We start from the raw sequence: 27,093 nt of genomic DNA on the forward strand, positions 1-27,093 counted from the left end.
AGGGCAAATCTTATCTATAAAGCTTATGGTCTATAAGGCCTAGGGAGGTGGTGAGCTCCCCCTCCCTGGCAGTCTTTAAGCAGCAGCTGGACAAAAGCTTGTCAGGGATGCTCTAGGCTGAGCCTGCACTGAGCAGGAGGTTGAACCAGATGGCCTGTATGGCCCCTTCCAACTCTGGGATTCTATGATTCTATGGTCACTTCACATGATCTGCTTTCCAGGGCTATTTTTGGGCAGGAACGCACAGGAACGGAGTTCTGGCTGGCTCCCGAGCTGGCCACGCCCAGCAGGAACTAATTAGCATAATAGGCCACACCCAACAGGAGAAATTCACTCGGGTTGGCTACATTAGGGGTGTGTGGTCTAACATGCAAAGGAGTTCCTGCTACAAAAAAAGCCCTGGGTTTTGACAACAAACAAAGTAAACAGAATAAGAAGCAAAAGTTGGGTGTGGCTGGATGACCACACTTCTGGTAACATGGGGGTGTGGCCTAATATGCTAATGAGCTGCGCTGTCGTGGGTGTGGCCTAATATGCTAATGAGTTTATGCTGTTGGGTGTGGCCTATTATGCTAATGAGTTCCTGCTGGGCTTTTCTACAAAAGGCCCTGCTTTATCCTCATTCCTTGCGAGGAGGTCAGGATTTAAACATGCAAAAATAAACATCCCATTACTTTACTGGTGTATTTGTGCCTCAAGAAAATGATATAAAATTAAGGCAAGGTTCCGGTGGTTACAAAAAGGACCGTGTACATAAAAAGCTGACCCTGGTAGCACCATTAGAATGACGCAAATTTCATCCATTCTGTTCTCTCAAAAGACAATCAAATTAGCTGCTTCTCACTCAGATTTCTCCCCGGATTTTGAGTTCAAAACTATGTGGTCATCCTTCTGAAGAGGAACCGATGTGTTAGGAATCAATCCTCAGTTGTCCTATGTGTACGCATTTTGTTGCAGTATTTAGTTGCTTCCTCAGAGAGAAGGTTTGGTGTAGTGGTTAGGAGCGTGGACTCTAATCTGGGAGAACTGAGTTTGATTCCCCACTCCTCCACATGCAGCTGCTGGTGTGACCTTGGGTCAGTTACAAGTCCTTTCAGAGCTGTTCTCTCACGAGCAGTTCTTGAAAGAGTTCTCTCAGTCCCACCTACCTCCCAGGGTGTCTATTGTGGGGAGGGGAAAGGAAAAGAAATTGTAAACTGCTCTGAGACTCCTTCAAGTAGTGAAGGACGGAGTATAAATCCAATCTGCTCCCCCCCCTCCTCCTCTTCCTCCTCTTCCTCCTCTTCTTCTCCTCCTCCTCCTCCTCATTCTTGGTTATCAATGCATGGAATTAGGGAAGGACATGGAAATTTTATTTCAGTTTGGGTCTTGCTCCTCTGGTACGTTAATAATCTTCTTTAATAGCAGTACACTGCATATTTTCGGATTGTTAATCTATGGGATTTGATCAGCCAAGCGCACATCCCTCGTGCACAGACCTCCTGAAAAAACCCTGTCTGCCTTTTCAAAGGTCCCACTATCATTGGTAATGTTTTCCTTCTATCACCCCCTGACATCACTGGAACTGTGTCAGAAGGCAACACCCACCGCTCAGGCTCCACTGGACTGTTCTGGATTGCTAGCTATTGGGGGGGGACGTGCAGATCTGTCCTCGCAGAGAAGGGAGAGCTTGTGCCTGAATAAAACTTGGTCTTAAAGGTGCCACTGGACTGTTTTGGAACAGGGGGGTGGGGTGGGCTCTGCAACTTACCTGGCTGCTTCTTGCTCTGACTGAGGACTGCTGGGAGCAGGGGGCGGGGTTTGTTGCATGTGCCCGCCCCCTGGGCTTTTTACTGCCGGAGCTCCACTCCTGTGCGCTCCTGCAGGAAATGACCCCTGGCTGGTCTCCCATCTGAGTCCTAACCAGGGCTGACTCAGCTTGGCTTCCAGGTCAGGGCACTGTAACAGTTACCAATTAAGCAGTGGCCTGGTGGAGAAAGGATGCAAGGAGAATGGTGGTTGATGGAAGAAAGTGTGCAGAAAGCTCCTGTGTGGGTGCTCTGTCGCCAGTGTGAATGTCCCTGCATCTGCAGCAGCCATGACTGCAGAATGGAGAATCCATGCCATGGGACTCAAACTTTGTATTTATGGTTGGGGAGAGAGCTCCGCTTTCCTCCCAAGCAGGCAGAAATGGCATCAGAAAGAGGGATTTTCAAACTGAGATAGTACAGCTGAGTTCAGACTGGCAGTTTGGCCCGATAGAGGCACATTTCAGAAACGTTTCACAAACCGATTAAAGGGGCCGTTCACACAGGCAACATCTGTCCAGCGTTCCCCAGCTGTACTCAACCCATCTCGTAACGCTTCCCTCCAGAGTTTAAAAGATACCAGGTGAAAGTGGTATCAAACCCTGGAAAGCACAATTATCCCGTGTCCATCCCGCACCAACAAAGTGTGAACGCCAAAAGCCGTGCGGTTTTTTGTGCGCATAAGCACTTATGCGCATATGCGCATATCTCCAGACTACCAAAAAGAAAGCCACGCCTTACAGCTGTGCCTCCACCAGGGGCAGGCCAACAGTGTGAACACTCCCTAGCACCTCCTCCCCGGTATGCTCCTGTATCAGTCGGTCCAGTGTGATCGGGAAAACCCGGAACAGTTTTGTGATGTATTGGAATGTATGTAAACATATTATGTGAAACAGCTCGTAGGAAGGGTATATTAAGCTTCGTCCTGGACTAGGATCCAAAGATATCCAATCTGGTGCTAGTCCAGGAACTTACAAGCCAATCACTTTACAGCAAGCGCCTGAGAGGGAACGACCGTGATTGGTCCTTATGTCTTCAACCTTATTGGTTGTTATGTGTACAGTGGGCATGGCTATATTAGCCGGGAAAGTTTAAAAGCAAGGCTCCTGCCATGTAAAAGTTGAACCGTTCTGTTCTGGCTACCTGACGTTGATCCGTGTTGGAGTTGTGTTCGAGTTGAAGAATAAATTTGTGTTCTTGCTGAATCACTCTCCGACTTATTTGTTAAGCAAGCGACTTAACAAGTTTGTTCCGGGTCTTTTTTGCCACAACTCCCTCCCACTTCAAACTGCCAGTCTGAACTCAGCCTATGTTTATAAAACAAGGCAAAATCCCTAATTAATCAATCCTACTGGTAGAGTCATCCTCCGGAGTGACCAAGGTGGCTTCAGTTCTAGATGATCTGCATCAACCCTTTGCTGGCCAGATTTGGCACCATTCCTAAGAGAGGGTCTTTCATGAATCTTTGTTATTCCCACAGATATGCGAAATGGTGCCAGCCCTGAGAACGTATGTACCACTCCAGGATGTGTCACAGCAGGTAATATATAGCACTCTCCTCCCCACCCACCCCGCTCCCTGAACCATTCCCTATTTACAAGGAATCTGCATAAATAAATAAAGATTTAAATATTACAGCATTATGCCATAGTAGTCATAAATGTAATAACTTATTCATAAACTCATTAATACACAAATAAACCAATAGAAAATACAAATTTAATAGAACACAGATAACAGAAACTCTTTGAGGTTGATGCTTTTGATCGAGTGAATTCATACCAGGGCATTTATGTATGTATTTCTTGTCAATAGCCATTACTTATTTACTTACTATATTTGTAGCCTACTTCTGACATGGAGATGCAAGGCAGATTACACAGAATTTGGAAGATCTGTACGGTGAACTGGACCTCACGTCTCTGGGATCCATTGCCATGTTTTGCCGCATTCAGTTGCCATGTTTTACCACATTCATTTGTGGTGTAGACCTGGAAATTGCCCCAAAGATGACAGCTATCCCAAAGACTGAAAATTGTGTTTGGATAGATTAAATTTGCTCATTTAAACTTGAGCGTTGAAGAATCTGGGCCAATCCCTTGAGAGTTTTTCAAGGCATGACATGCATTCCAGCGAAGACCTTCTATGAAAAACAAATGCCGGAGTGCAGCGAACTTGTTTAGAAATAAAGATATCTGTAAGCATGTCAAGAATAGGACTCTGTCCAATCTCTGATGAGCCAAATAATTAGGAAGAATTCCCACTCCCGATTGCTTGTACTTAAGCCAGGCCTTAAACATACAAACAAGGGCTGAGGGTAGTGTCTGTTATGGCTGCTCTCAGGGGCAATACGAATGGAAAAATACACATGGAAAGCGTTATGGTCAGGATTAAAAAAAGAACATGGCGTATCCATGTAGAGGGTAATAATGCACAAGAGGAGGTTGGCAGGTTGGTGGGGCTACTGAGCCTAGTTTTCACAATGCACACACACACAAAAAACCCTTCCCATAATCCTCCCCACTCTCCAAATAGAAAACCGAGAACAAGGAGAAAGGGGCAAATCCGCTGGTTTCCTGTTTGCAGGGAAGGAGCGGATTGTCCCGAGTGTCAGACTCCTGTGGCAATCAGTTCCCAACAGCTTTCATTCAAAGAAGTCAAGTTTATTGAGACTTTGAGAGTTTGCAGATATCTTAACCATTTCGTGTTAGAACTAAAGGAAAGTGCAGGTAATAGGCAGTTGTGCATCATTTAAGGGGACCCCCTGATGGCCTAGGGCCAATCAGGGATCAGGTAGAAGCCCGCCAAAGTAACGGGCTACTTTTCCCAAGAGAAATGCTACACCAAGCACTGAAGGTCAGACACAGATAACAGAAACATAGAAGACACAGCAGAATTGAAACTTAACATTCCAGAGTCACCCCCACTCCCATGGCAGTCAGAATCCACCATCAGCAGTCTGAAATGGAGCACTCCGCTCTACCACCATGGCATTCCGTTCCCACCTTGGTGTCTTGCACGTGTGAACCAGGCCACCGGTCCCCGCCTACAGACGGAGACTCAGATCTCCATTGTGGCGCATAGCTCCTTGGACCCAGCTGTGGCCTTTTCTTAATAGGCTGGCCACAGTGACCCATGTTCCCTCTAAGCTGAGTTGGTGTGAGCTAGCTCACAGTTTTTTAGCCTCTGGCTCACACATTTTTGTCTTTGTTCAGGAAGGATGTGGCTCCAGGGCAAACTAATTTATGCAGTAGCCAAATCACCTGCTCACAACTTTAATGCCAGTAGCTCATAAAGTAGAATTTTTGCTCACAGGACTCCATAGCTTAGAGGGACCATTGGCTGTAATCACATCCTGATGAGGCTACTGCAATGCGCTTTACCTGGGATGGCCTTTGAAGATTGTTCAGAAGCTGTGCCTGGTCCAAAATACTGCAACACAGTTGTGTAGGGGTACCCGATACTATAACTTGGCCAAGTTTTTTCTTTAAAAAATAACATTGGTCGCCTATCTGATTGTAGGCCCATTCAAAAGTGATGGTCATGACCTTTGAAATCTTCACTGACCTGGAATTGGGGACTTAAAGGACCAATTGTCTCTGTATGAGACTTCCTGGCAATTAAGATCTTCCCTGGAGGCCTTAATTGGGGGAAGTCTTCCCACAACTGCTCACATAGTGTCAAATCTATTTTGTCTTAAGCAGAGGTCATTTCGGGGGGGATCACAGGAGATCGCAGTTCCCCCGGGTGAGGTACGGGAGGCGGGGAACATGACGAAGCCCCGCCCCCTGCTTCCAGCCGCCCCACTTCCGGCCCTCATTCAGCCAGGAGGAGGCAGGAGAAGAGGGAGGGTAAGTTGCTTCCTCCCTGCCTCTCCCCACCCCTGCCTGCCTGGGGCCAGGAAGGGCCTTCGCGGGGCTTCCTCGCACTCCCGCCGGCCTTGCAGGTCCACCGCCGGGCCCCTCATGGGGCTCGGCAGTGGAGCTGCAAGGCCGCCGGTGGCGGCCAGGACCGTTGGGGGCGGGGTGTGTGGCCTTATGACACACTTCCGGTGATGTCAGGGGGTGTGGCATATGCTAATGAGTTATGCTAATGAGTTCCCCTAGCTCTTTTTCTACGAAATGACCCCTGGTCTTAAGCACCAGAATAAGACTTTCATGTCCTCTCTGGACTTTTGGGGGAAGACTTTCATTTCAGCTCCTCCACAAGATTGAAGAGTGCAGACTCTTGTGCGGGAGATTTCTGTGAGTTGCTGAAAGGCCTTAAAGGCTTCCGTACAAAGGTGTGTAAGGCAGGTAGGACATGGGTGTTCCTCTAACCAAGGATTCTTTGTGTTTTCATGCCCCCTTCCTAGCTGCCAGGATACTTCAGAACATGGACCCAATGGCAGAGCCGTGCCAGAATTTCTACCAGTACGCCTGTGGAGGCTGGCTGAATCGGCACGTGATCCCAGAAACAAGCTCCAGATATAGCATCTTTGACATCTTGAGGGACGAGCTAGAGATTATTCTCAAAGGTGAGAGTCCGTTTTCCTCACGTTTTCTCTTTGGAATGGCCAAGATGTGCCTTCATCTGTCCAGACTGAGGGCTTCACAGAGCCAGCGGGGCGTAGTGGTTGAGAGTGTCGGCCTCCAATCTGGAGAACCGGGTTTGATTTGCCACTCCTCCACGTGAAGATGGTTGGGTGACCTTGGGCCAGTTATGGTTCTCTCAAAACTCTCTCAGTCCCAGTGTAGTGATTAAGTGCGCGGACTCTAATCTGGGAGAACCGGGTTTGATTCCCCACTCATCCACTTGCAGCTGCTGGATGACCTAGGGCAAGCCACAGTTCTGTCAGAGCTGTTCTCTCAAGGACAGTTCTGGACAGGGCTATTTTTGGACAGGAACGCACAGGAACGGAGTTCGAGCTGGCTTCAGAGTTGACCACACCCACTATACCCAAGCCAAGGGAAGGCAGTCTAAACCTCCTCCCCTCCCCTCCCCTCCCCTCCCCTCCAAGGGCTGGCTTGCCCGGGCTCCTCACAGCCGTGGGGCGCCCTGCCAAGCCAAGGGGAAGGCATGGGGGTGTGGTGTAATATGCTGATGAGTTTCTGCTGTTGGGCCCTGGTTCTGGAAAAAGCTCTCTCAGCCCCACCTACCTCACAGGGTGTTTGCTGTGGGGAGGGGAAGGGAAAGGAGTTTGTAAGCCGCTCTGAGACTCCGAGGGAAGGGAAGGGTATAAATCCAGTCTCCGCCTCCTCCTCCTCCTCTTCTTCTTCTTCCCATCAAGTTTCTTCTGGCGTATGGGGACCCTGTGAATAAATGACCTCCAGAACACCCTATTGTTTAATAGCCTTGCTCAGGTCTTGCAGATGGAAGGCTGTGGCTTCCTTTACTGAGTTGATCCATCTCGTATTGGGTCTTCCTATGGCCTTCAACTTTTCCTAGCACCAGGGCTATTTTTGGGCAGGAACGCACAGGAACGGAGTTCCGGCTGGCTCCCAAGTTGGCCACGCCCACCAGGAACTCATTAGCATAATAGGCCACACCCAACAGCAGAAACTCATTAGGATTGGCTACATTAGGGGGGTGTGGCCTAACATGCAAAGGAGTTCCTGCTACAAAAAAAGGCCCTGGGTTTTGACAACAAACAAGGTAAACAGAATAACAAGCAAAAGGTGGGTGTGGCTGGATAACCACACTTCTGGTAACATGGGGGTGTGGCCTAATGTGCTAATGAGCTGTGCTGTCAGGGGTGTGGCCCAATATGCTAATGAGTTCCTGCTGTTGGGTGTGGCCTATTATGCTAATGAGTTCCTGCTGGGCTTTTTCTGCAAAAAGAGCCCTGCCTAGCACTATTGTCTTTTTTAGTAAGTGTTATCTTCTCAGGATGCTGCCAAAGTATGATATCGGAAGTACCGTGGTGGTGCATTAAGTAAAGATAAAGGTTTCCCTTGCTCGAAAGCTAGTCGAATCTGACTCTAGGGGGTGGTGCTCATCTCCGTTTCCAAGTTGAAGAGCCAGTGCTGTGCGAAGACGTTTCTGTGGTCATGTGGCCAGCATGACTTTAGAGGGGGGTAATTAGAGTGCCACCTTCTCTTGCATTTGGTCCAGCTGTCTGTCCAGTGGTCCCTTTGCATACAAACAACTATCCCTTTGAAAACGAGCAGGAACACCTGGGAGAGAGAGTGACTTTGCGCGACTGTCCCAAGGTTAGCCAGTGAATGGCATGGCTAAGGTGGGGTTTGGATCCAGACCTCCCTGGTCTAACATTCTAACCACAACACCAAACTTTCTTCTCGTTTCTCTCACCTCATGTACTGGTCTTCTGATTGCAAGCTGTTATTTCCATCATGACCTTTGTATCCTCCAGGTGTGCTGGAGACACCAGGGCAGGAAGACCGGGAAGCCTTCCGGAAGGCAAAAACACTTTATCGGTCCTGTATGAACGAGAGTGAGTCTCTTCTTCTGTGTTTGCCTAATCACCTATCCGGTCTCTATCTTTACTGAAACGAAGGCCTTTCTGGGAAATCCAGGGCTTATTTTTGACTCATTTCCCACCACCATGCAGCCAATGTAGCCCTTCTGTTACCCCTGCCCACTTGGATTCACAAGCAGACACAAAGGATCTTTTTCGAAGGGGAAGGAATGAAAAATAAATGAGAAACTGAAGGAAGGCCAAATGATAATATAGGGAGCAGGGAAGGAAACTGATAGACCATGGAAGGAAAATTGACAGAGGAAGGAAGGAAGGAAGGAAGGAAGGAAGGAAGGAAGGAAGGAAGGAAGGAAGGAAGGAAGGAAGGAAGGAAGGAAAAAAGGAAGGAAAAAAGGAAGGAAAAAGTGACATTTTCTCTTGACTTTGGACATCCGTTGTAATTCCCAGCCTCGCCTGATGGTAGGCAACCCTATACGAAAGATCTACTTGTTGGTTAAGTTACAAAGTCATATTTTCCCCTGCATACCTTCAGAGGACCCAAGTATGCAAAAACCTGTAGCTTCTCTGTGGGTGGGCTGGCTTTGAAAATTGGTGCAAGGGCCGAATACTTTTCTAGGGTCGCTAGCCTCCATGTGGACCTGGGGAACCCCAGAATTACAGCTAGGGATGGGCAAAGGAACTTACAGAGAAACTGGATTCATCATTTCCTGTTTCTGGTTACCATCTTCTTTTCTCCTCTGTTTCAATTTAAGAGACATCCTAACTCCTCATTGATCCCCAAGTGCCCAATGGCACAAATGCTCCATCACCACTATACAAAACTCTTCCTGTTGCGCATCACTCAAGTCCAGCACAGCCGGAAACTGCAGCAGCACCATACGCCCATTTCTTTAAACTTCTATCATAACGCCCAACGGTTGAACCATTTAGATTTTCTGTAGCTGCAACAGAAGCCCTCTATAGCTAGAACAGCTGCCCTGCGCCAACACGCGATCCAAGTCAGCTTGCCAGCTAGAATCATAGAGTTGGAAGGGACCTCCAGGGTCATCTAATCCAACCCCCTGCACAATGCAGGAAATTCACAAATACCTCCCCCCCCCACACACACACACTCAGTGACCCCTGTTCCACACCCAGAAGCTAACAAAAAACCTCCAGGATCTCCAGCCTGGAGAAAAAAATGCTTCCTGACCCCAAAGTGGCCATCAGCATGTCTTTGGGCGTGTAAGAAAGGGTCATGAGAACTGAGCACTGATGCGACCCTTCCTGCCCTCCCTCTCATGATCTGCCTAAATTCACAGAATCAGCATTGCTGTCAGATGCCTATCTAGCCTCTGTTTGAAAACCTCCAAAGAAGGAGAGCCCCCCCCAACCCGCCCCCATGGAAGCCTGTTCCACTGAGGAACCGCTGACCGCTCTACTTGTCAGGAAGTTCTTTCTAACGTTAGCGAAACCAGATGAAAAAAACAGTAAGGCTTATACTTCTGCTTTGAATGGTTTCTTGATATGCAAAAAAACCAGTGGGTGAAGCTGCTCATGATGCAGAGCTAAACATTAATCAATCGCCTGCTGACTGCTGCAGGATCCAGCTGCTGTTGAAGAGATAGCTGGAGAGGGCGGGTTTTTCCCCGCCAAAAGTTGGCAATTCTAGATAGAAGAGAAGGGGGAGTACAAGAAGATGGCTGTGTCTCCTTTATCACCTCGAAATGACCTGAATTGTCAGAGCATGCTGACTTGGTAGAAGGGGATACATGAATGAGGCTTGCTGGGAAAGGGGGCAGTCTCATCAGGGGAAGGGGGGGCGGAAACAGAGCCAGTTTGGTGTCGTGGTTAAGTGTGTGGACTCTAATCTGGGAGAACCGGGTTTGATTCCTCGCTCCTCCATTTGCACCTGCTGGATGACCTTGGGCAAGCCGTAGTTCTGACAAGAGCTGTCCTTGAAAGGGCAGCCCTCAAAAGAGCTCTCTCAGCCCCACATACCTCACAGGGTGTCTGTTGAGGGGAGGGGAACGGAAAGGTGATTGTAAGATGCTCTGAGACTCCAAGTGAAGGGCGGAGGATAAATTCATTCTCTTCTTCTTCTTCTTCTTCTTCTTCTTCTTCTTCTTCTTCTTCTTCTTCTTCTTCTTCTTCTTCTTCTTCTTCTTCTTCTTCTTCTTCTTCTTCTTCTTCTATGAGACAAAGGCACCGTAGGTCCAGGCAAATGGTAATGACAAATGACAAGTATCCATTGTCTCCGAGTGGGGCAGGTGGGAGGAACCTCTAGAACTTAGCACCAGGAGGAATGTTCTTTGTTCGAAGGCTGAGCATGGAGTCAGTGTGTCACTGTGTTTTTCAGCAATGTGTTCCCGTTCTTAACCACACACACACACCCATGATAGGTTTATTTACAAACAATTCCCACCATTGGTTCCTTTTAGGATCCGGGCTGCCCAATTGGCCAGCTCTTGGATCCTCCACTTCTATTGTCTCCACATGCGAAGCTTAACCTGTCCACAGGGTCATGTGCGAGCCCGACCGCATGCGCGGTCTCCCTTGGTACACAACATGTTTTATGGCAGGCTAGTGAGCAAGGGGTACACCGCTTTCAGCAGCAGCCAGTTGCTGCTGTCATTTCAAGGACTCAGGAGTAGACTATACCCAAGAGCAATTTGCAAGATGCTGTTTGTGTGTTTGGCTGCACCTGGATCTTCCAAACGCATTAACAAAGAGGAGGGGTCTCAGATTGGGTCCAGAGCCATTTGCATGAAAAAGGTTCCTGGTTCAGTTCAAAGCTCTCAGGTACCTGGAAATTCCTCTGCCTGAGATCCTGGGAGGCTGCTACCAGTCAAAAATGACCGTTCTGAGATAGACAGACCAATTGTCTGAATCAATATATGGCAGTCTCGTGTGTCCGTGTGCACGTAGACTGTTTCCAGCAAGGTCATAAAAGGATATCTGTTACAGCCTCCTGCTTATGAGTTTGTTTTCCAGTGTTGATTGTCTCTTCTGTCTCATCGCCTGCAGGTTTTATAGAGCAACGTGATTCTTCACCTCTGCTAGAGGTGTTTGGTGTCATCGGAGGCTGGCCAGTGGCTTCTGTGGACTGGAATATCACTAAAGGTACTAAAGAACTTAGAAAAGGGTGACTCTGCAGGGACTGGGCTGCAGGCCTCCTCAGTCTTAGTCCAGCATTGTAACTGCTACAGTATATTTAGGCTTTGCCAGCTCTGGATTGGGAAATTCTGGGAGATTTGGGGGTGGAGCCTGTGGAGGGCGGGGTTTGGGGAGGGGAGAAGAAGAAGAAGAGATTGGATTTATACCCCGTTCTTCACTACCCGAAGGAGTCGCAGAGCGGCTTACAATCTCCTTTCCCTTCCCCTCCCCTGTGAGGTAGGCGGGGCTGAGAGAGCTCTTTCGAGGACTGCTCATGACAGTACAGCTCTGAGAGAACTTGTGACTGAACCCAAGGTCACACCAGCAGCTGCATGTGGAGGAGGAGTGGGGAATCAAACCTGGTTCTCCCAGATCAGAGTCCATGGTTCTTACCAATGTTCCCTCTAAGCTGAGTTAGTGTGAGCTAGCTCAGTTTTTTAGCCTCCGGCTCACACATTTTTGTCTTAGCTCAGGGAGGAGGGCTCCAGAGCAAACCAATTTATGCAGTAGACAAAGCGCTCGCTCACAACTTTAATGCCAGTAGCTCACAAAGTAGAAGTTTTGCTCACAAGACTCCACAGCTTAGAGGGAACATTGGTCCTAACCACTACAACAAACGGGAGGGACCTCGTCAAGACATAATACCACAGAGCCCGCCCTCCAAAGCAGCCATTTTCTCCAGGGGAACTGATCTCTGTCATCTAGAGACCAGCTGTATAATAGTGGGAGATCTCCAGGCCCCACCTTGAGGTTGGCAACTCTAACTATTGGCTTCAGCTCTTGCCAATGTAAAACAAGAGAGGTGAGCCAGTTTATTTGCCGGGAAGTAACCAAAGCTGAGCCACTCCAATCCCCATCACGTTTTAATTCATTAACTTCAGAAGTAATATGTTGTTGTTGTCCTTTTACTACAGAGCCAAAGTGGAGTCTGGAAGAGAAGCTCTCCTTACTGAGTTCCAGGTTCAACACACGAGTCCTCGTTGATATGTTTGTATGGCATGACGACAGAGATTCCAGCAGAAATATTATTTATGTAAGGAAGGGTTAAAAGGGAAAGGGGGCTGTGGATTGCCTAGACCAGTTTACTTCTGTCGTTTGCATAGCTGTTGCGTGTGTGTTTGCGTATAGATTAACCATTGAGCCCAAGGTCTTTCCCACCCTGTATAAGTAAGGATGTTTTTGAAGTCCTCCCCACCCTGTGCTTTGGAATTCAAGAGTGATTAAGTAGATCTCACCCGTCAGACTTTGTTCCTAGTGAAAGACCAATTGGCATTTCTAAGGGAAAATGGCATCCAATTTGGAATAAACCTATTTCTCATCTGTTTTAAACATGTGTGTCCTGGAACCTTTTGAGTAGAGATGCTTCCAAAAAATTCCTTATTCTGATTTTGGAGTTATGAATTACTTGATCACATTTCTAAAATGGGACTAATGTATTAAGAATTTTCTGTTGTTCCATTTTTAAAAAGTTCTGGATTTTGTACAGAGCACTGGGTGTGTGCAGTGTGCCATGTTTTTCAGTTCATTTTCATCTCCCTTGCCCTCGTCAATGCATACAGTGGTAAAACACTGCAAAAACACAATCCTGATGTGCTTGTAAATATACTTATATCACAGTTCTGCTAGTGTACTTGTACCCATATGCAAGAACATTACTGCACAGAAAAGAATCTTCACACGATAAAATCACATGAGAGTTGCTTTTTTGCAGTGTTCCTATTAACATGCAAGTCGCCGATACAGAGAAAAGATGCAGATGAATGCAAAAATCTATTCATGTTCCTGTTTTGGAATCGATTTTAGAAATTCTCCTAGTTTCGTTGGAACTGAGAAGAGGAATTCAGGGCAGAGAGAAAATCCAGGACAGTAAAAAATAAAAGAACTAGGGAGATCTTATCCTTTCTAACTGGAGCTGTCTGGACTGTGAATGGAACTATTATATACAAAGCTTGCCCTTCATGTTGATGATCCTGTAAGATAATTTCCCACTCATTAAGATTGTTTTTTCTTCAGATTGACCAGCCTGGGCTGGGAATGCCTTCGAGAGATTACTATTTTAACGATGGCAACTACCAAAGAGTGAGTCTTTTCACCATTTCCACACTGTACCTTATCCTCATGAGAACATTGCCTTGAGTGGTTCCTTCACTAGGTTTCTCCTCTTATCCTGTTCTGTCTTCTAATGACACTTCAGTGCCAGCTAGATGAGATGTAACAGGTCTGTGATTGAAATCTGCCACTTAGCAAATTAGCCAATTTGGAAATCCGCCAGTTAGTGCTTTTGAAGCTGCAGTTAGCTCTGCGTAGGAGGAAAAAGACCTGACCTGGATAGCCCAGGCTAGCCTGATCTCGTCAGATCTCGGACGCTAAGCGGAGTCAGCCCTGGGTCGTACTTGGATGGGAGACTACCAAGGAAGCCCAGGGTCGCTACGCAGAGGCAGGCAATGGCAAATTACCTCTGAACAGGGCTATTTTTGGGCAGGAACGCACAGGAACGGAGTTCCGGCTGGCTCCTGAGTTGGCCACGCCCAGCAGGAACTCATTAGCATAATAGGCCACACCCAACAGCAGAAACTCATTAGGATTGGCTACATTAGGGGTGTGTGGCCTAACATGCAAAGGAGTTCCTGCTACAAAAAAAGGCCCTGGGTTTTGACAACAAACAAGGTAAACAGAATAAGAAGCAAAAGGTGAGTGTGGTAACATGGGGGTGTGGCCTAATATGCTAATGAGCTGTGGTGTCGGGGTGTGGCTTAATATGCTAATGAGTTTCTGCTGTTGGGTGTGGCCTATTATGCTAATAAGTTCCTGCGGGGCTTTTTCTACAAAAAGAGCCCTGCCTCTGAACATCTCTTACCTTGAAAACCCTATGGGGCCATCATGTCAGCTGCAAGTTGATAGTTGTACCATCCCTCCGCTCGGGGGGGGGGGGGGGGGGATGGACAGGGGACAGGTGTCACTGCTTAAAAACCTGCCTTTCCTGCTCTTGATTTGTCCCAACCAAGCTGCTCAGTATGAATTTTAAAGTTGCTCCGGCCTCTCATTCTTCTGGCAAAACTGTGCCACAGGCACAGGGATAACTGACAGACGCCATAGATCTTTGCTGATATCTCATGGAAAAGTGCATTTTATTCATATTCCAAACAATTAAACAACTTGAAACCTACCTATTTCTCTATTCTGAGGGTTCTTCACTGATTCCTTGCTTCATGACCTCCTCCTTTGTCACAAAAGCTGGGATTTTCTCCTCCTATCGACCTAGCTGGTTCCATCTCCTTTTCCCTCAGCGTTCCTATCACACTGCTTAGCTCTCTAGCTCTCTGGCCTTCTGCCCCAGTGACCACCACACATCACCCCCAGTGGGTTTGCTGCCCGTGGACAGCCTTCAAATGAGGCCTGCCAGCTCTGGGTTTGGAAATCACCTGTGATTTTGGAGGTGGAGCATAGCGAGGGTGGAATTTGGGGAGCGGGAACCTCAGTGGGGTATAATGCCATAGGGTCCATCCTCTAGGGTCGCCAGGTCCCCCCAGCACAGGATACCCCCGGTTTCCGGCACTCCCCCTAGCGCTGGCCAGTGGGGGAGAGTTACTGCCCCAAACACAATGTGCCTTTCCGCACTTGGATCTCATCCCTGGTTTTATCAGAGTCCAACTCACGACACAATACCTTGCATTTATCCCTGGTGGCTCAAGTGGTTAAGATGCTGAACTGTAGACCGGAAGGTCAGTAGTTCAGCAGTTCAAGACCCGAGTGTGCCGCATGACGGAGTGAGCTCCCATCTCTGGTCCCAGCTCCTGCCAACCTAGCAGTTTGAAAGCAAGAAATTGCAAGTAGATAAATAGGTACCGCTTCGGTGGGAAGGTAACAGTGTTCCGTGTACCTCGACGTTTAGTCATGCCGGCCACATGACCATGGAAACGTCTTTGGACAGCGCTGGCTCTTCAGCTTGGAAACGGAGATGAGCACTGCATCCCTAGAGTTGGATTCGACATGCTTTTGAGCAAGGGAAACCTTTACCTTTACCTATAATAGCATCCGTTTATCCCAGGACGTGTGGGGCGAAACCGGGGTGACCTCAATGCAATGTGGAAACAAAAAATACCCCAAGATAATTACAGGGGTGAACTCGAGTGGAGTGTAGAATGTAAGTTCAGGGACAGGGTTGAACCAGGATTTAAGGTCTAGTGTGGAATCAGCCATTGTCGCCCAGAAGTGAGATAGGCACATCGGTGATGCTCTGGTCTTTGGGCAAAACTCTATGGTAGAATTAGCTTCACATCACCCCCGATGTCCACGGAAGTGAGTTAGGCATGGCATGCTTCTTTTCTCCCCTCTCCTGGAGTGTCCCGGCTCGCCGTTCGGACCTGGCAATCCCACCATCCTCCAAAGCAGCCATTTTCTCAGGGGGAACAGATCTCTGCCATTTGAAGATCTGTCGTCATACCAGGAGATTGCTAGGCCTCTCCTGGAGGTTGGCCAACCCCGATCCATATATGCCAATTCAAAATGGCTCCTTCTGGCCTGCTTCCTAGGTCCGAGAAGCCTACTTGCAGTACATGATCACCGTTGCCAAAATGATCAGAGAAGATCTGAATGTCTCCAAAGACAATGCCTTCGTCGAAGGAGAAATTAGAGCAGTCATGGCATTTGAGACGGATATCGCAAATGTAAGTACTTTAGTTGTGGGAAGTCTGTGGGTAAATCCAAAGGGGTGTGTGGACAAAAAATGTTTGAAAATGCACGTGTCAGCGAGTCTGGACTTTGGGTCGGATGGCCCTTCTTCATTTAATAAATCGTAGTGGAAAACTCAGAACCAGAAGAGAGTTTAGAATCTGCAAACCCATGTGCTAATAACATGGTATTGGCCTTACACTTTGACTATTTTATAGCCTACTGTAGACTTACAGATTGATCCACTCTTGGAACTGCGATCTATCTCAGTCCTAATTCCAAAATTGTGATGACACACTGAATACTTACCTTCTTTCAAAAAAATTGCTGCATGTTCTCTCTACAACAAGAAGTTGTAATCATTGTTTCTTTTACATCAATGACCATTATGTATTCTTTCAGAGCTAGACGAGCCAAGATGGAAGAAGACCCATCATTGGATGGGGTTTTAGATTGGGGAAAACATTAGGGAGAATGAGGGGGAACTCCTTCCCAAGTGCCACATCATCATCATTTGGGTCTACCACCACCCTAATCCTTCCTAAACCTAACCCTAATCCTAACCACCACCCCCTTTCCTCTGGCTGCTTTGAGCAGCACATCCAATGACCTCCCACCATTTTTACCTAGTTAGGATACTAGTAAGTCTTACAATACTGTGAGCGTTTTGTGTATAGCTACCTTGTCACAAACTACCCAGTTTCCCAGTATCATCTTTGACATCACCAACACAAATGGATTGAGAAACCATTCTTGGCAACACCACACACAAACCCCAATGTTCCCTCTAAGCTGTGGAATCTTGTGAGCAAGAATTCTACTTTGCGAGCGACTGGCATTAAAGTTGTGAGCAAGCGATCTGGCTACTGCATAAATTAGTTTGCTCTGGAGACATCCTTCCTGAGCTAAGACAAAGATATGTGAGCCGGAGGCTAAAAAACTGTGAGCTAGCTCACACTAACTCAGCTTAGAGGGAACACTGGGCATGGCCATCCATTTTTACCAATAATGATCTCCGTGTGCAGGTTAGATTCATACAGGAGTACACAGTCTCTTAAGTATTCTGGGCTCAAACTCTCAAAAGTAATTTTCTTCTTCACTGGGGATATTCAAAAAGAACCCTTCTGAGAAATTGTGATTGTCTTCTTGACAATCAACTTCGCTTCTCTCGAAGCTCGCAGATGTCTCCTCCAAGTTGAGGGGCTCTAACTCCCTGGATTTTCATATTAGCCAAAGCTTGCTGGCAACTCCTTCCTTTCTTTTCTAGGCTACGGTTCCAGCAGAAGAAAGGCATGATGTAACTTTGCTTTACAACAAAATGACAGTTGCCGAACTCCAGGAAAGGTTTGAGCTGAATGTAAGAATTTAAGGCTGTTTTCCATTCTGCCCCCCTCGATTCTAACAGTGCAGCTTCCAAGCATTTTCTGTTTTTATCATTAATGGTTATAAGCACTGAAGTCGGTAGGAGTAGATTGTGGAGGGCAGGAAGCCACGTCTGTCCCACGATCAAATGAAAGCCTCCTCTTTCCTGTGTCTCACTTGGGACCTCTTTCGGCTCAGCATTCAGTTCAGTCCCTTTATTGTTTTCAGAGACCCCCTGTCTTTCACTTTCCGAGTGAAACACCCAAGGCAGTTTAAAAACCCAACAAAATAAAATAATAGCACAAAAACAGTTTACGGTCCCCAGCCGTGAAAAATATAAACAACAGCTATTATAACAGCACACCTGGAACCGCAAAATAGAATCTATCTGAAGTAGCAGCATTTCATTTCAAAATGAACTTGTTCGCACCAGCTATGAATATCACAGAAGCAGAAATTTTTTAAAAAATCTTGGGTTGGATCCCGTGGATCTGTTTTCTTCTGGCAGAAGGAGAATTCCCTGACACAAGATGCTCTTTGAGGGAGACGTGTGCTGCCAGCAGATCTTAAATCCTGGGCAAGTTGATGTGGGCGAAGTTGGATCTTCGGGTGCTTGGCTCTCAAGCTATTTGTGGTTTTAAAGGTCAGCGCTAGTACTTCGCATCGAGCCTGGCAGCACATAGGGGAGCAAGTTTCAGGTGGGCAGCCATCACGGTCTGCAGTGAAAGAACCAGATTCAAGTCTGTTAGCAACACAGGCCCAATCTGTATCTTGCATTTGCTCCACTGTTTTACCAAACCCACACTGGAACAGAAAAAGAGGCGGCTCAAAAACACATCTAAATACCCCAGGACAACGCTGTACTGATTGTAGAGTCGCCCCTGAATGGCCATAGAACATCCATAAATCTATGCAGACGGCTACCATGAAACCGAGAGATCCAACGAAGTGGAAGCGGCATTGCAGTCTGAACAATGCCACAGAATCCAACAATCTATCAAAGTGAAAGTGGCATGCAATGCAGAGGGGAGTTTCTGTTCCAGTGTGGCCTTTTTTTGCCCCCTAGGCGAGGATCCCTTCTGCCCCCCCCCCGTGCACCCACCATTTTTCAAAAATAAATGCATTTTAGGAAGAATGAAAAACAGAAATAATCAAGAAACTCCCAGAGTACTGGGCCGGGTGCAGTTTGGCGCCCCTAAGGGCCAGCCTGCTCTAGGCGATCGCCTAGTTCGCCTAGTGAGTGAGCCAGCCCTGAGCGTGGGTTTGGTAAAACAGCGGAGCAAATGCTAGATGCAGACTGGGCCTTAAAAAGACCAAGATTTCCAGGGAATAAACTCAGACTGACGAAGGAAGTTTTGACTCTCGAAAGCTTCTACCTTGGAAAGCTTATTGGTCTTTATGGTGCTCCTGGACTTGAATACTGGTGACCCTGTACCTCTGAAAGGTTCCTGCAAAAGGAAAACATAATCCAAATGAACACCATAGGAACAGCTGCAGATGCTTATGCTGAGTCAGGGTATTTGTCCATCTAATCTTAGAACTGTCTGCCTTATATAGGGCCTTTTTTTAAGTGAAGAAGATCGTATTATAAATATGATTGGCAGTGCTCCTGAGTTTCAAGCTTTTTCTAGATTTGTTCCGTCTGTGGGCTTTTCCGAATTCTCATTTTCCTCTCTTATGTGTTTCTGTTGTGTTGGGGTTGTTGGTTTTTTCCTATTCTGCATGTGTATTGCTCCCTCTAGTGGCCGATTTTATATCACATCGCTTTATGTCAGGCATATCTCCCTGCAGATTTAAAGTACAGGTTTTTATGCCGGATATAAAGTGCTGTAATATAGAATTGACCACTAGAGGGAGCAGGAACACACAAGAGGAAAATGAAAATACGGAAAAGCCCCCAGACTATCTCCTCTGTTTGTCTGTGGCTCGCCAAGTTCTTGGGCAGTAGTCATTCTCATTCTAGCTACTTGAGACACTCTTAATGGGAGACCAGTGATAGAGTATGGGACTAACATGCACTAATATTGAGCTGCAGTCCCTCCCCCAAAGTCCATGTGAAATTTTCAGCATGAATCCATGACTGTGACTCTTCACAATGGGTAGTGTGGAGACGTCCATCATAGCATTTGTTTCATACTTGGAAAGCTTCCTGCTACTTGCTGCACTCCTGCCTTCCTCATTCCGGCAGAGGCTGATCTCAGCCCTTCTGACGTGCGCCCAGCCCTTGGTTAGCTAGTTCAGCCCAATCTATTCACTGTAGCGCTGCTCACAGGCCTTATAGCACCTTCTGGGGCTGTAGTTCAGTGGCTGAGCATCTGCTTGGCATGCAGAAGGTCCCCGGTCCAATTCCTGGCATCTCCAGGGAAAAGGACCAGGAAGGAGGTGGTGGCTGTTAGAGACAACAGTTCTGACTTTGATGGAGCAGTGGTCTGACTCTGTATAAAGCAGCTTCATATGTATATATTATTTCAGAGGGACTGTGGCTCAGGGGTAGAGAATCTGCTTTCGCACTAAGAAGGTCCCAAAGTTCAAGTCCTGGCATCTCCAGTTAAAAGGATCAGGTAGTTGATGATGTGAAAGGCCTCATCCTATGACTTTAGCAGTACCTGCTGATCAGGGTAGACCTTAATAGACTAATGCTCTGATTCAGTATAAAGCAGCTTAGCTAATATACTGAGAAAGCATTCTAGAAGAAGAAGAAGAAGTACAAGAAGAGATTGGATTTATACCCCGCCCTTCACTCAGAGCGGCTCACAAACTCCTTTCCCTTCCCCTCCCCACAACAGACACCCTGTGAGGTAGGTGGGACTGAGAGAGCTCTTTCCAGAACTGTCCTTGAGAGAACAGCTCTGACAGAACTATGGCTTGCCCAGGGTCATCCAGCAGCTGCAAGGGGAGGAGTGGGGAATCAAATCCGGTTCTCCCAGATTAACCACTTAACCACTACTCCAAACTGGCTCTCAGGTATTGGGGATGAAGAGGACTGTAGATGGATGAAAATGGTGTTTCCACAGGTCTTCCTAGATTAAAGGCTTGCTGGTGTTTGTCTCTCTCTTCTAGGGGTTTAACTGGACCCTTTTTATCCAAGGTGTCATGGCTTCAGTGAACATTGAGATCGGCTCTGATGAGGAGGTGGTTGTGCATGGAGTGCCATATCTCCAGGAACTAAAAGCTATCATCTCCAGTTATTCAGCCAGGTAGCAATCCCAAGAGGGTTTTTGATCCAAGTGGGGGAAAGAGAACCAACAAAAGGCACCAAGCTGACCCAGCAGTAAAAAAATCCCAAATTGCTGCTACGATTGTAATAAAAGGCTAGAGTGAAGTCCCATCTACAAGCTTAAGGTGGCAATTTGGGAAATTCTCTGTAGATTAAGAGTGCAATCCTATGCAGAGGAATCAGGAAATGACGTAACAATAAAAGTTTCATGGGTCCAATTTACCCAGAGGGGAAGCAAAAACAACTTGGGGATTTTGGAGTCATTGAGAACACTGTGCATCCTTCTATGCTTGTTGACGTCAGAGGGCTTAGAAAGCTGTAACTCTGCTTAGGATGGCCCTGTGGGTCTGAGTAGGGCTGAGAAATAACAAACCAAAAGCCAGCAGGTATTCAAGACTGTCTCTAGAGATTAATTTTAGGCAGAAGAGCCCTGCTGGATCAGACCAGTGGTCCATCTAGTCCAGCCTCCTGTCTCACACAATGGCAAAGTAGTTCCTCTGGAGGGCCGACAACAGGGCGTAGAGGCCAAGGCCTTCGTAGGAACATCAGAAGAGCTCTTCTGGATCAGACCAGGGGTCCATCTAGTCCAGCATCCTGTCTCACGTAGTCGCCAAGCAGTTCCTCTAGAAGGCCAACAACAGGGCATAGAGGCCGAGGCCTTCCCCTGATGCTGCCTCCTGGCTCTGGGATTCAGAGGTTTAGTGCCTCTGAATGTGAAGGTTCCCATCAGAGGAATCTCAAGAAAGACTTTGGAAAAAGAATAATCATAGATATTTGTGGCATCTCTAATTCTGACTCTTCCTGTGTCGCCCGTTTCAGTTGAGACGTTTTGGTTATCCAGTTACAGGGCTTTGTAATTTTTGCAACTGAAACTTCACTCGGTGATAGCAGCCGATTCGCTAATGCATGCAGTCTCCCATTAGGATTAAACTTTACACACCCTTTTCAAGTTGCCGATTTCTTCTCTGCTTTCGCACCCAGCACTATCCAGAACTACTTGGTTTGGCGACTGGTTCTTGACAGGGTCAGCGGCTTGAGCCGGCGTTTCAAAGATGCCCGGGCAAACTACAGGAAGGTAACATTCCTCACTGGGGAAATGAAGGATAGGTCTTGGTGTGGTTTTGTTCTGAGGATAGTGGCCAATCAGTCGACTATTTAAGATCTCTTGGATTTCATACTGCTATGTCTCTTATCAGGCAAAAACTGTTAGATCAGTGGGTGCAAGCTGATATGGGTATGATAGGTGACTTGAAAATCTCTGGGATTTATAAACAGCTATTTCACCCACCTTGGATATTGTCTTTGAATTTTGTTAATCTAAGTAATCCTAAATATAGAAAGGCTTTTACTAGAGCACGCGTTGATATGTTACCACTACTGGCCATTGAAGATCATTTTAAAAGAATACCATTTGGGAAAAGAGTTTGTTCTTGTGATCAAACTTCTATTGAAAATCTCTTCCATGTCATATTTCATTGTGTAAAATATGGGAATGAACGAAATAGGTTCCTGCGTACAATTACATCTTCCCTTCTTGGTAGGTCAGATCATGAGAAATTAGTATTCCTACTGTCAGATAGAGATAAATTTATTACTTTCCAAGTGGCAAGATTTGTTGCTGCTATTCTGGGGGGAAAAAAGAAAAGATGAGCACTGAGTTATATTGATCTTCTCTTACTTGACTCTTTGGGGTGCTGTTATTTTATGATTGTCATTAGATAATTTTAAATTTCTTATAAGTCAATACTGATATTATTGTTTTAACCGTATTGTGATATGTAGTTTTATTGATGTTATGCAATGTACCTTTATTGGTTTGTCTTTTGTTGAGTGGGGTTTTTTTTACTGTTACTTTTAGTTGCTATGGCATTTTGTTGCTAATGCAATAAAGATTGACTGACTGACTGGGTTCAGTAAGGAGGGGGCCTGTCCTAGTCTGAATGACTACAAACAGAATAGAGCTGCTGCAAACTGTGCGTATTTCAAACTTGTATTAAATGCAATAACAATATATCAAACTATGTTTTACAGAAAACTGAAGCCAATGTTTATAAATGATGATGGATGGATGACGAACTCCCCCGGAGTTGATATTCGTTTCGAGGCGTCTTTTTCAAACACCAAACCTCATGCAAGTGTGTCTCCACAAGGTCACAAGTCATCATAAGATGTTCTCAATCACAATATCAAATGCGGGCCGATCTTATGAATAACACCAAAATGTACAGGAATTAAGGAGAAATCCAATTTGGAAGACTTGTGACCTTGTGGAGACCGTGTGGAGACACACTTGCATGAGGTTTGATGTTTGAAAAAGACGCCTCGAAACGAATATCAACTCCGGGGGAGTTCGTCAACATCCATCCATCACTGGCTTCAGTTTTCTGTAAAACATAGTTTTGATATATTGTTATTGCATTTAATACAAGTTTGAAATATGCACAGTTTGCAGTAGCTCTATTTTGTTTGTATTCATATCATACTGCACCCCCCTCTGTCTTTCTAGTCTGAATGACAGCAGAAGTGATCAAACCTTTTTCTCCAAGGCACTTTATGGTACCATGGTGGAGGAAGCCCGGTGGCGCGAGTGCGTGAGCTATGTCAACACCAACATGGAAACTGCCGTCGGAGCACTTTACGTTAAGGAGACTTTCGCTGGAAAGAGCAAAAGAATGGTATGTTCTTTTCCCCTCCCTTATTTGCCCTTCGCTTCCCCAGCATTTCTGTTCCAGGTAGCCAGATATTTCTGAAAGAGAAAGGAAAGAAGGGGGGGATAAGCCCCCCCCCAAATTGAATCAAGAACCAAAAAAGTTAGTTACAAACCAAGCATAGGGGCAATTACTAAAAATAATTTGTATGCTCATATGTATTTATATTATTTATGGTACATGGGCTCTGATCAGTTGTTTGCATATGTATTTCCTGGACCAAAATCAGAAGGCATACGATAGCAATATTACTCGGCATGTATGCATCTTACTAGGGCACAAGGCTAGATTCTAGGAGGCCTCCCAAACATTCTCGTGCCTTGTGTGAATTGATCTGTATTATAAAACTCTTTTTTTGATCCTACATCAAATCGTAAAGTGTTTTATTATTGTATCATCAGCCTTTATGTACAAATATTGCTTGACCACTGAGGGCCGAAATGGGCCGATTCGCAATAGTTCCCACTTCTGTATATTGTATTCTTATTCTGTAGTGAGGCTACAGCTGGGCTCATTCCTGTTTTTAACCCTTTGACAATAAACACGTGCATTTTTTTATATTACTTAGGTTATAATATTGGTTTTAGTAATTGACCCTGTACTTGGTTTGTAAACCTTTTTGGTTCTCGAGCCTAGATATTTCTCTCCATGTATTTCAGCAAAGACTCTTAAGGGTCTGGTTTTTTTATTTCTGATATTTTTCCTCTAAGGCAGCGGAACTGGATTTATTTAAGGACTTATTTGTTTTATTTATAGCCCGCCTTTCTCACTGAGACCCAAGACATGCCACACCATATAAAACAATATGATTGAACAGCATAGGCCATCGCAATAAAGAATGCAATGGGACTAGGATTACAAGAATTAGAAACAATGCCCCCCCAAAAGTATACATGATATATGGAGAGAGATCGTGGCTCAGTGGTAGAGCATCTGCTTGGCATGCAGAAGGTCCCAGTTTTAGTCTCTGGCATCTCTAGTCAGAGGATCTGGTGTAGGGTTTTGCCAAGTGGATTTTCGCCGGGAGCGGGGGGCTCCCGGCCGGCGTCTGGAAGTGACATGATGACGCCAGGCACACTGGGGGCGGGGCCACAGCCATACAAGGGAAAACCATAGAGTTTTTCCCTCAGATGGTTGTGGCCCTGCCCCCAGCGTGCCCGGCATGGTCGCGTCACTTCCGGGTGACGCGCACATCGGGGAGGAGTTCCCCTCGGGGCCCAATCCGACGGTGGCAGGGAACAGGCCTTTGGGGTGGGGGTTTCCCCGCCCCCCCCCGGGGGGACTTGGGAAGCCTAATCTGGTGGTAGGTGAAAGACCCTGGAGAGCTAGGGTTGCCAACCTCCAGTTGGTAGCTGGAGATCTCCTGGGGTTACAACTGATCTCCAGGCGACAGAGATCAGTTCCCCTGGAGAAAATGGCTGCTTTGGAAGGTGGACTCTATGGCATGATAACCCATTGAAGTCCCTAACCTCCCCAAACCCCGCCCTCAACAGGCTCCACCCCCAAATCTGCAGGCCTATCCCAACCCAGAGCTGGCGACCCTATGGAGAGCCGCTGCCAGTCTGAGTAGACGATACTGGCCTTGATGGACTAATGGTCTGATTTAGTATAAACAGGGCTTTTTTCTGGCGGAACGCACCGGAACGGAGTTCCGGAACCTTTTTGACAAAATACTTTTTAAAATGTTTAAAAGTTTATGAGTTTTCAGTATACAGATTGAAAACTTCATTCCCCTCTTGAGAGTTCTGGCACCTCTGTTTCCAAAAAAAAAAAAAAGCCCCGAGTATAAACCTCCACAGGAAGTTTAGAAAACAAGTACAGGGACAAAAATTAAAAACATCAATAGGCATAGACAAAAGTACACGTGTTGATTTAAAAAACGTGTAAAAACCTTGTAGGGGGCCAAGTAAAGCCTCATAAAGTAATCAAAGTGACAAATGCACAAAGAGAACCATGTATGACCTGGCACGTTACGGCCCACAAGAGCCTTCTTCAGAGGTCAAATAGTACAGAACACAACATACAACAAAGCCCCTGTTACATGTCAGGTCAGGTCATACATAGTTCTCTTTGTGCATTTGTCACTTTGATTACTTTATGAGGCTTTACTTGGGCCCCTACAAGGTTTTTATACGTCTTTGAAATCAACACGTGTACCTTTGCCTATACCTATTGATGTTTTTAACTTTCGGCCATTTACTAGTTTTCTAAACTTCCTCTAGAGGTTTTTGTTTGGTTGGTTTAGTTCCTCTTCCCCTCTCTTCATGGGCTTATTCAGTATAAGGCATACGAGGAAAGGCTAAAGGGCTTGGGAATGTTTAGTGTGGAGAAGAGGAGATTGAGGGGGGGCATGATTGCTCTCCTTAAATATTTGGAAGGCTGTCATTTGGAGGAGGGCAAGGAGCTGTTCCAGTTGGCGGCAGAGGATAGGACAAGAAGCATCAGGTTTAAATTAGATGCAGAAAGTTATCAGTTGGATATTAGGAAAAACCTTTTCACGGTCAGAATGGTTCAAAGGTGGAATCAGCTGCCTAGGGAGGTGGTTAGCTCCCCTTCACTGGCAGCTTTCAAGAAGGGGATGGACGAATATTGGTCAGAGATGCTTTAGGATGGTCCTGCATTGGGCAGGAGGTTGGACTAGATGGTCTGTATTGCCCCTTCCAACTCTATTATTCTATGTGTTCGTATGTATGCATATTGTTTGACAGATTATTAGTGAACAGAAGATTCACCAACATGCAGATCTGCTATGAGAAATGCCTGTTGTCAGCACAGGGAACAGAGAGGGAGTTGTGGCTTAGTGGTAAAGTGTGTGTCTTCCATGGAGAAGTCTGCAGGTTCAGTTTCCCTGGTGTCACTGCTTAAATGGACTGGAGGGCTGGGGGGAAAAAACCCACACCTGAGTGTCTATGTACACTTCTCATACTGACATTTTTAAAAACATCTGAAATACGTTCCCTAAAGAGACAGTGGAGACAACAATGGGGACAGTGTTTTACTGGGGCACGTTCCTTCCCCAAGTTGACTGAAACTGAGTTGGACCACTGGCACATCTAGCTCAGCTCTGCCTGGTGCCTAAAGTCCTTTCCCCCAGTAGATTACAGTTGAACTGGGGATCTTTCAGATGCAAAGCAAATGCTCCAGCGCTGACCTCTCCGTAGCAGTAGGAAAGAGTAAGAGTCCAGAAGCACCTTAAAGACGAACAAAATTTGTGGCAGGGGAGGAGTAGGGTAGGTTCCCCAAATGGAAACCAGGATAGGACTCACAATAATGGGTTTAAATTAAGGGTGGGAAGGTTCCAGCTGGATATTGGGGGAAACTTTTTTATTATTATTATTTTTTAAACACTTTATTTAATTTTCACGTGCAAAAACAGTATGCATTGAAGTTGACAATTAATAATAGCTTACATTGAAGAGGGTATATCTATGTTAGAACAATGAACTGAGGGCATTGAGAGTATGTGGGTCATTGCGTCTAATCGGTGAAGAGTGTTTCTATAAAATTCAAAACTAGTGAGTTGCCTGAGAGCACCATACATCGAATGGAATAATTGAATTACAAGGTATTGGGGAAAACTTTTTGACAGTCAGAGTTGTGCAATAGTGGAATCGGCTGCCTGGGGAGGTGGTGAGCTCCCCCTCTCTGGCCGTCTTCAAGCAGCGGCTGGACAAACACTTGTCAGGGATGCTCCAGGCCAGGGGTGGCCAAATACATCCTTTTCTCCTATTTCCCCACCCCTTTTGACTTCCCAGTGCTCCAACCTCCAGCCCACTTCTTAAATTCTCTCCTTTT

At 46.3% G+C, this 27,093-nt stretch overlaps 1 protein-coding gene across 3 annotated transcripts in view; it reads left to right on the forward strand.

Annotated features, from left to right (window-relative positions):
* MMEL1 (membrane metallo-endopeptidase-like 1) overlaps positions 1-27,093 on the forward strand; it is a 96,021-nt gene that overhangs the window by 46,172 nt on the left and 22,756 nt on the right. For all 3 annotated transcript variants that reach the window (XM_015411138.1, XM_015411146.1, XM_015411131.1), the window contains exons 3-13: positions 3,268-3,327; positions 6,142-6,303; positions 8,140-8,220; positions 11,212-11,307; positions 12,255-12,373; positions 13,354-13,419; positions 15,873-16,007; positions 17,279-17,368; positions 20,434-20,570; positions 21,572-21,665; positions 23,137-23,265. In XM_015411138.1, coding sequence (XP_015266624.1) covers positions 3,268-3,327; positions 6,142-6,303; positions 8,140-8,220; positions 11,212-11,307; positions 12,255-12,373; positions 13,354-13,419; positions 15,873-16,007; positions 17,279-17,368; positions 20,434-20,570; positions 21,572-21,665; positions 23,137-23,265 — 1,169 coding nt within the window. The remainder of the gene's footprint in view (positions 1-3,267; positions 3,328-6,141; positions 6,304-8,139; positions 8,221-11,211; positions 11,308-12,254; positions 12,374-13,353; positions 13,420-15,872; positions 16,008-17,278; positions 17,369-20,433; positions 20,571-21,571; positions 21,666-23,136; positions 23,266-27,093) is intronic.

The sequence above is a fragment of the Gekko japonicus genome, unplaced genomic scaffold (genome assembly GCF_001447785.1).
Source record: "Gekko japonicus isolate JY-2015 unplaced genomic scaffold, Gekko_japonicus_V1.1 scaffold411, whole genome shotgun sequence".
Taxonomy (NCBI): Eukaryota; Metazoa; Chordata; class Lepidosauria; order Squamata; family Gekkonidae; genus Gekko; species Gekko japonicus.